Here is a 10,889-nt window from a genome sequence, read left to right on the forward strand (position 1 = left end):
ATTTATCGAATTTATTTGGTCTATTTATCTTAAACTGTTATAAATTATAATATTTCATATTTCATAGGTATAAATGTATAATATAATTTATGGCATGATACTATAAATAACCGGTATATTTATTAGTATTCTAGTCACTCTACTACATTTCAAAATTAATTTGTTTATTTTTAATCGTGATACTAAGCTACTTATAATTATTTTTTAATTAAATTAAATTAAAATACATTGTATGCAAAAATAATAAATTACCTCAAAACTCTTCAATTCAGTTAGTTAATTTTAAGTATTGTATAATATAAAATTATTTTAATATGAACACATTTAAAAGAAAAAAAAATTGTATTTAACAAGGCCAGCGGCAAGTGGCTACAAAGTTAAATTGTATGCAGTAGTAGCAGTATATATATTATATAAAATAATAAATTAAATGGTACGTAAAATTATTAGAAGATCAAGTTGTCAGTGTGACCAGCTGAATAAAAAAAACATATTTAATACAATGTTGTTACCTACAATTATATTTTTTACCTTTTTGTCTACAACATTTTTTACCCACATCAAATTTTTATAATGTATACGTAAATTAATAATAAAAATAAAAAATGTTAAAAAGTTCTTAGTTAAACTAGAATAAAAAATGTGCCAACCTAGCAATCTTATTTTTAATTTGTTATGATTTATTTATTTTAAATTTTCATAATTTGTACGAAAAAGTTGCTGACTGAACTACTCAAACTACATACCTAACGAGTAACGATACATATTATATTAGATCCCCTCTTACTATTTACATTAAATCTTGTATTTTCTGGATGTGTTTACAAAAATTTACCATAATATCTGGTACCTACACAAACATAATATACCTATTAATTCACTACTCACACAAACAAATAACACTGAATACATAATGAATTATTTACGTGATATCTATTTATGTGTTTATTATCATAATTATCAAATAATATTTGGAATTTGGAGTGTATATTATTATTTATTATTATTATTATTATGTATAATAAATAACTAATAATCAATATTGTTATAATATTAATAGCCAATAGGTCCTTAAGATGAGTATTATAATTTAAATTACTGTCTTCTTCTAAAATAATAACAATTATTTCTGGCTATAGTCTATATGGATAACTATAGATTACTCCAATTTATAAATTATAAGTAAAAATATAAGTTTATCAAGTAAAAAAAAAAAAGCGAATCACTCGTAGTTATGTCAGTTATGTGTAGAAAACTAAATGGTATTGGTAAGTACATCAAAGTATATTGATCAGAGAAGAAATACAATTATATAATAAGTAATAATAATTAACAAAGGTACCAACCAACTTCGGCATATTACCAACTACTACCTATATATATACATTACACAATAAACATATATTTATATATTGATTAATATCGACGTGTTTAATATGTATTTATTAATATATATTATACCTAACTAAAATCAATACAGATGTACTCATCAAAGGCTATATTATTATACACAGTCCACACATTGTTTATTTATAACTTAAGTAATCAATTTTGATTAATTAATTAAATAATTTAGAGCCTACCTCTATTTAATAACTATATTAATTTACAAGTATTTAATTGTATATAGGTAAGCAACTAAACACTTAATATTAGATTGATTATATTTATTGTTTAATAAGTTTATTATGGCTTATATAATAGTTCAATATTTTAATTAGGACGTGTTTTTAAAGTTTAAAATATAACAAAATGTCTTTATAAATTAAAAATTGTGTTTATAAAGTATAGGCCATTTATGAACACAGATATTTTTAACAGACGAGGGAGAGAATACATTCAAAAATATATATTTCAAAATATATGTTGTATAATGTATTCAAAGATTTTTTTTCATGTAAAACAATATCTGATTTTCTGAGTTTTTTCTTCAACTTGTCAATGATTTTTTTAGGAGATAGGTATATGTATTATGCATACCGTAGTAAAATGACTATAATGAAATATAGTCAATACATTTATTCTGTCCATGTACATAATTATTTATTAATTCTTTGTTTAAAATTAAGTATATATGTATGGATTCCAATGACTTATTTCTTTTATAGTATTTCAGATTTTTTAAATAAGTTTTTAACCTTTTTAAATTTGAAAACAATCTTTCTGGAGTAGCTGTTTATACTCACAGTGAATATATACTTTTTAATAACATGTGAATATTTTTATTATTTGAAAATTCACTGGATTACAAAGCTTTAATGCATTATTTTTATTTGATGGTCTTTCATTCAAACGAGCCAGTTTTAGATTTCATATTTTCAGTTCACTGAGGGTGATAGATATATCATAAGAACATAAATAGAATAAAACAAGGGATTTAAAATTTATTTTATTAGAATTTTCATTGTTATCGAGTAAACAATAAAAATTTAAATAACATAGATTTGATTTTATAATATATATGGTTATATATAATTTATATTATACAACTCTCATGTAGTAAAACATACAAGAATTATTAAGTACTATCAAGTATTTATTAACATAGTATCTAAAAATAAAATTGAATTGTTTGGAACTAATCCCTAAAAATATTATTGTGTTCTATGAATCTGATCTCTAGTGTTGGTTTATAAATGACTTAATATAATAGGTATTAAGAATTCCGAGTACTTACAGTAAAATAGTAGTTCTAATCCTCTAGTTCTTTTTTTGGTGATTTGCACAGTGTATTTGATTTTTATTTAATCTTTTAACTAAAATTTTAAAAATTAGTACTTCTGAAATTGTACATCGATATATATATATGTATAAAGGTATATTAAATCCTAACAGTATTTTAATAGTCAGTAAGACATGAAAGATGTACAATATTCTTTGTAAAGCGAATAGGAGTTAAATTGTATAGAAAACTATCTATAATCTATTAGTTTATTTGACAAAGTATTGTACCTAAAATATAACATTATAAAAATCTCAATATTTTGTTTTTATTTAATTAAAAAAGTTTTTGAACTCTGCGCCCAAACTATGAAACAACGGTACTATAATGTGTTATCTCCCGTCATCCATAATAATAAATATATCGGGTTGATAATTTAATAAATCGATGGTTCTCGGAAAAATCAAAAAACTTGCCATTACTGTAGGTACTATGGGTGTTTATTACAATATCACATTTAATGGGTTGATCAAAAAATCAATATATCGAACAATTTGAACACAATAGTGGTATATTATACGACAGCGGTTCTCAAACTGTGCTATTTAAATATTTTATACATATGTATTCGTATTTTAAAGAAAAAAATAATGAAAAAACAAATCATTTAAGATTTATATAATTTTTTATGAACTATTGTTGTTTCAAATAAAAATTCCTGATTTTAGAGGCTCCATAAATTTGTTTAAGAACATAAGGGTTTCGCGAACAAGAAAGTTTGAGTACTGCTGTAATACGATAACTATCGCATAAGCTATGAATTTTAGTTGTTGTCGTTATTCGATTTTCAGATGTTCATTACATTACTTCATGTATTAGATTTTGATTGAAGTAGTGATGAATATAATGATTTTATAAAAATATGACGTGTAGTGTGTTCCTATGTATAAACAATAAGTAGTCCAAAAAATGTATCGCTTTTTAACTTATAAAGTGGTTTCTGTTAGGAAATTAGATCTAATTTGTACTTTAAAGGGATAAAAATTTTAAATTTTCATTATTTTTTAAAATAATCAGGAAAAACAATTAATTATTAAGGAAAAACGGTTTTTGACAAATTATTTTGTGTAACTCAAATTCGTATAACCGTAGATATACCTACTTGAAATTTTCAGCAATTGTTTATATAATCATTTTATATAAATGATAAATTTAAATATTTTGAGTTATTTATGGTTATGACGTTTAAATTTTTTTATTTTTATTTCTATAAATATAATCGATAAAAGATTTTCATTCGGTCAAAAAACTTGAAAATTATTCATATAACATCCCAGTCATCCCACATAAGTTGTTATTATAGTTAAAAAAAAATATTTAGAATGATTAGGCGCAATTTATATTTTTAAGCATTTAGTGTTCAAATTTTAACAAAATTTTTCAAAATTACGTGAATTTGCAGATTATTGACAGGATTGCAATTTGCAGGAATAACTTATTATTTTATTGCATTTTTTTTTTTTTAAAGCTTTAAAAATGGTTTACTATTTTTGATAATGTATAATTTATATATCTAACCTAATTTTATAATTATGAAATTATTATTAGAATAAGCAGAGAAAAGTTGTAGTAAAGACAAGTCTATCAGATTTAAAAATAGCGCATTAATTAATTAATTTTATAACTTTAATTGATAGTCATATATAGATTAAAAGATTAATACTATTTTTAAATAAAAATAAAAATAAAATAATAGTAACTTTAATAGGTACTATAATAGGTCTCTAGACTCTAACCAAGAGTTTTCATAAATTATTTATTGAAATTATAAAAACATAATATTTTTGGAATGTAATGGTATTCTCATCTCAGCATGGTATAGTTGTGTTTTCTAGATATTGTGAAATCATAAAAAGTAAAAATAAAATAAAAATAATTTGAACTTGGTTTATTTATATATTTTTAATTTAATCTGGTCTCTGTTCGAATATCAAATTTTTACTACCTACCTAAAGAAATAGCTCTTTATAAGATACATATAACTTAGCATTAGCATTTCATATATTTAATCTCTAGTTAGTACCCTAATACATTAGGGTTATGGAATTTAAATATAAAATATATATAATATATGAAGTAATTATATTGTAATTCTACCTATCATTTCAAAATATTCCCGAATAGCGGGAAAATTTTAGGACACACTGAATTTATTGACCCTGTTTATCAATATTTCTTATTTTTCATTGATTAGTCATATCAGATAAGCGATAATAACCAAAACACACTCACGTTGTTTACACTCCTTAAAAATGTTAAAATTTTGAAAAACACAATACTTTATTTACATAATTAATTTTGAATATACTTGCATAGACTTTTAACAAATCAATTTTAGACGAGTATTAAATATTTAAATAATATTTTACTAAGGTTTCTCTCATGTATTTTACTTTTAAAATTAGCACGTGTTTATGTTTATTAACAACTTAAAAAGAAATAATGTGTACTACCTAGTGATGAACAGAAAACACTGTTATTTCGATCCCATACTATAGTTGTGTGTGTCCATTAGTGAAATTTTAAAGTTGTAAATCATGAATCATGCAAATAATTGGATTGATTTATGTGATGAGCAAGCCAGGGCCAATGCTGAACTGCTAGTGTCATCATTTTCATCTCAACCATCAACCCGACAGGAAGTACTTGGTCATTACATTAAAGTATTTGCAGCTCATTTTAAACGTGAGTGTGATAGATATAATTGGCCAGACAATGATTCTGGTAACAGTGATTCAGATACAGAGTCTATGATCACTGTCAAGAAAAAGCCTTTTTTTAGGTAAGTTAGAATTTTTGAATTACCTCATGTACTCCTATCATACATTTTATATTCTACAAATATTTACTTATCATGATTTTTTTGTAGACGAATGTCATTTAGAGCTCTTCGTCCATTATTCCACAAACAGCATTCTGACGAGGTAGAACTTGATGCTGCATCTATAATGTCTCAAAGACCTATTAAATGTAAGAAAAAGTTAGCCAAAATTATTGTAGAATGTCGCAAGGAAGGTATAGTTAACTATCGGTTGGGTGAAACATTTGATGGTGGTGAACCTAAATGGGAAAAAGCAAGACTTGCTTTGGTTAAGAACACAGACGGTTACACCCTAGAGTTTTATTGTCCTCCTAAGGTATAGTATAATTTTCAATTTTTATTCTTAGTATAATGTATAATATTAGTCTTTATATATGAATAAGTATTAATTATAAAAAAATTAGTTAAAAAACATATATAATATATATATAAATAATTTCTATAAGACATTACTGTATTACTTTATCATTTATTAAAATATACAATAATCTGAAATAGTATGTTGAACAATTTTCAGACCTGAGGAAAATTACTATTTGACTAACTTCCTATACACCCAAAATTTTTAATCTAAATTTTTTTTCTTAATATAGTATAAATATTATTATTAAAAACTTTATTGCACTAAATCTACTACTCAATACCCAAATACTGGTCTAAAGAGAATTGTCTCCAAAAAATCCTATTTCGGCATGCCACTCATAATATGTTTATTATTTATTTGTGTTTATTTATATTAGTATAGTAGTTTTTCCCAAACTTATTGACACTATGGACTTACTAGAGAATTTTTGTAAAATCTTGAACAGAAAAAGAACACAAAGAAACTTACTGCTTAGGGTACTTGTTTTGTGGAACCCTCTTATTAATTAAATTTTAGGGCCTTGTGCCCTCCCCCCCCTAAATCTGGTCCTGACAGTTGGTAAACACTGATATACATACTATGCAGTAGTTAGCTGAACAATTTATAGATCTGAGGCAAATTACTATTTTAGTTTTTTTTTTACTTCAAAATATAAATATTAATAAAATTTTATTGCACTAAATCCATAGTCTGAGTTTATAATCCATTCAACCACCCACCCATTTTGATCTTGAGGCAATTGCCTCAAAAAAGTCTACTTTGGTATGCTACTGATACTATGTAATCAATATTATTTGTAAAATTATTAACTATGTGTGTATTTAAATTTTAGTCTTTGAAATCAAAACATGGAGTGTTTTGTTTTTTGATTCAAGATGCTAGAGAAACCAAAGAAATTGAAATGCCTGAACGATATGCTAATACATTTGTATTGAAAGTAATTATCTAAGCATTATAATTTATAAGTATTACTGTGTTATATAATATAATGTTATATATAACTAATTATTTGATTTGTTTTAAATTACTTGTAAATTATTCATTCTTGTGTATGTTTATTTAGGACGAAAACAATGTTGAATATATAATTGACGCCTTAAGTCCTGAAGAAATGCGTCAGTGGCTTGCAACTGTAAAATATTGTATGCGTAAACGTGATGGTTTACATGATGATATAAGGTGATAATAAATTATGATATGAATATATTTGTTTTCTTAATAATTTATAAGCAATGATTGAAATTTATAAAATTTTTTTATATAGTATTATTGGCAGTATTGATGGTGTGTTAGATTCATCAGCTGTACATTCAAATGAAACATTAAGTTCACCTCAGAATTCTACCAATAATTTGGATATTATTGCAAATAATGATATTGGTAAGTATCAATTAGAATGATAATAGTTGTAACAAATTACTAATTTGTGTATAAGTAATGTATTTTACTATTGACTTTTTTTTGTTAAAGAAAATGATATATCAGCATCTCTTCGCCTTTATCCATGGTTTCATGGTATGTTAGCTCGATCTGATGCTACTAATTTGGTGTCACACTTGGGCGCTAATGGACATGGAATGTTTCTAGTCAGACAATCTGAAACCCGAAAGGGTGAATATGTGTTGACATTTAATTTTAAAGGAAAACCAAAGGTATTATTAAAATGTAGATATAATATTCCAACTATCAAGCCTTATAGCGCTCTATTAGTGATATTATGAATGCAATATGGATTCTAACAACGTAATAATAATAATTTAATTTGTTTTTTTTAAATATATAATAAAAATTATTTTGTTTTCTTTTAATTTGGTTAGTTAAATTAATTTTTTTTTCTTAATTCTAAAGATAAAATGAGAGTTCAATTGTACCTACATATGAATAATTAAATTAAAATTTTTCCGATGCTATAGAATGCAGTTTTAGTACGTTAGCTGTTGTTAGAACATATTTTGCAGTAGAGTGAACTATAACATGATAATAAATTTTTCTATACAATTAACTTTCAACATACATTTCACATTTATATATTAGAAATTGTAAAAATACATGATAAATTTTTTACTTAGCACTTGCGAATGACACTAAATGATCAAGGACACTGTCGAGTACAACATCTATCATTTACTAGTATACAAGATATGCTTGAACATTTTCAAACACATTTAATACCTTTGGAGAATGGTGGGCCTGGTGATGTAACTCTCAGAGATTATATAGTAAATACTCCTATTAAATATGGCGTGTTTCCAAGTAATAGCAGTGTTGATTTTATTGTTATTACTCGTGATCCAAATGCCCCAATACCTCAGAGTATTGATCATGGACTTCGACCTACAGCACCTCAACTATATAGAGAAGTATATATACATCTTGATATAAATGTTTTAACATAACTAATTATTATTAAAAATTATATTTTTATAGTTTAAGACAATGTTAGCTCCTATTAGAACGAAAACAAAAGACTTGCAGACAGACTTTACTAATCGGTCAACACCTGAACCAGGATTAGGCAATGTTGTAAGAGCAGTTAATAACCAGTATACACTAAGATAGTTATGAGACACCCATTTGTATAATTTTGTTCAGTATTAAACATGTAAATAATTTATTATTATTGTTATAAAATATATCTTATTATTTTGCTGAGTTTCTTCTCGTGTTTGTGTATTTTTGTCTTTGCTTTAAAATTCAGTTAGATTTTGTTTATATTGTACTTCAATTTTTATGTTAAATTATTCAATATAGTATTCTTTAATCAATTAAGTTTATTTAACAATTGAAAATGTTAAGAGATTTATTTATTCATTATTTACTAATATAATTAATTTAAAATCATATTTGTAAATTTAAAATTGCCTCTTATAACATATAAGTTAGCAATTATTAGTCAAATTTGGTTCCTTACCATGCTTTTAATGTATTTATTCATAACAAGAAGAGTAGTAGCTTATGAAAATAAAAAATTGTATTGTATTATTTTTTTCATTTTGAGTAATTACCATTAACGTGTATTATTGAAATCAATACTTTTATTGATAATTAATATATAAATGTCAACAAATTTAAAATGATATGCATTTGATTTTTTTTACTGATGATTATAATTTAGTTTATGTTTTTAAAGTTTAAAATATTTCACTCTTTATTTACAGTTCTATTTTAATTAATTAAATTAGAAGTAAGTAACTGTAATTTGTAACATGAATTATGATTATTATTTATAATTAGTAATGTATTAATATATTATTTCAATGGTAGGTGTACTAAGTATCATGTATATCAGCGGTTCCCAAACTTTTTTGACTTATAGCGCTCTTTTTGAATTAAGATTTTCTCAGGGAGCTTTTTTCTAATTATTAGAAGAAAAAAAATTAATAAAAACCATCAAAAATTGTAACAGGTAATATGAAAATGTTTATTTAATTATATTTATACTTAATTTATACATATTTATTGAGTCTCTTAAGATTTAGGATTACATTTATTAATACATATTACATCAATGAGATAGATGAGCTTGCATATTACTGCACAGTGCGGCACACTTGTAAAGATACTACTGTGCATTAAGGCACCGTGGCGCGCACTTTGAGAACCGCTTATTTGTATGATATTTTTTAACATTTGCTATGAATTTTTATTATTACCTTACTAGATTCAATTTAAAAAAAGGAAGAAGTTGCTTGAAGTATAGATCCTATAGATAGTATCTTGTCATTGATTAAGTTTCTATAGTGGATGTATTAAATTTGATTACAATGATATACAATTTAACAAAACAAATGTTTGATTGGAGACATTCTAACAACCATGGGCGCCCATTGGGGGGGGGGGCATGACAGGGCACTTCCCCCCACCCCTGGAAAAAAATATTACCACAATATTACCTTATTACCGAGGCAAATTATTTGTTGAAATCACTTTTAAGATATGAAATAAATATAAAAATATACTCATTGTTATCGTATATTAACATCATAGATAAGTCATATTCTGTAGTCCGTATAACCTATACGTAAAATAATTTATCGCAGATAATTTGTGGTAAATCTATGACAAACACAATATAGGTACTACAAATATTTTAACCTAACGCAAACAAGGATACTTTCATTCAGGATGTCATTAATATGTTTGGAATAAAACGAAGAAATGTACAGTTCTTATTTACTGATATCGAATAGTATATTTAATTATATTATTTAATTTCTATTTTTTTTATATATTTATTAAAATTATTATTTATTTATTTATTTATTCGTATGGCAATTATTATTAATACACTATATATATATATATACAAATAAAACATGCATGTATAGTCTATACATTTATATGTGAAAAATAACATTAAATCTTTATTATCTTACATTCGAAAATTTTTTTATTTTGACCCCATATTACCTATGGGCGCCCTGCTAACAACATATACCTTAAGGCATATTATAAAATATATTGCTGTAGCCTATAAGTAATAAGATATATGAAAATAGTAACTAAAATAAATCACAAATATAATATAGTAAGTTTGCTATTATTAAAATGTAAGTCAATACCTATTATAAATGTACTGTAAAATTATATGAGTTCTAAGATTCAAAATTTATATAGCTTAAAATTAATTTAAATATTTTAAAAATGTCATCATGTATGATGTAAGTACCTCTTAACTATATTTACTGTAAAATGTATGAAGTTTATATGATCAATACTTTTTTGAATTACAAAAACAAAAATTGTTTGAAGAAAATTTGTAATTTTATGCGTAAATATCCAATGTTGTCAAAATTTAAACTTCAATCATTCATATAAAAATATATTTGTGGATACATTTCAATAATAAAAATTTATAAGTAATTAAGTGAGTACCTTATTTAGAGAATTATTAGCTCCACTCAGAATCTAAAAAACAAGAGAAAATCAAGTAAAATAAAGAACGAAATAAATCTAATTGATAGAAATAAATGTAGTTCAAA

General features: G+C 24.2%; 1 protein-coding gene across 1 annotated transcript; it reads left to right on the forward strand.

Moving 5' to 3' along the window:
- The first annotated feature begins 4,970 nt into the window (after positions 1-4,970).
- On the forward strand, positions 4,971-8,474 carry LOC112594016 (SH2B adapter protein 2). Its single transcript, XM_025338606.1, has 8 exons — positions 4,971-5,504; positions 5,592-5,859; positions 6,740-6,844; positions 6,971-7,086; positions 7,172-7,287; positions 7,378-7,559; positions 7,977-8,267; positions 8,335-8,474. The coding sequence occupies exons 1-8, from the start codon at positions 5,260-5,262 to the stop codon at positions 8,464-8,466; spliced, it is 1,455 nt and encodes a 484-aa protein (XP_025194391.1). The 5' UTR covers positions 4,971-5,259; the 3' UTR covers positions 8,467-8,474.
- Positions 8,475-10,889: the final 2,415 nt, after the last annotated feature.

This window comes from Melanaphis sacchari, unplaced genomic scaffold (assembly GCF_002803265.2).
Source record: "Melanaphis sacchari strain LSU unplaced genomic scaffold, SCAv2.0 Contig21_pilon_pilon, whole genome shotgun sequence".
In the NCBI taxonomy this organism is placed as follows: Eukaryota; Metazoa; Arthropoda; class Insecta; order Hemiptera; family Aphididae; genus Melanaphis; species Melanaphis sacchari.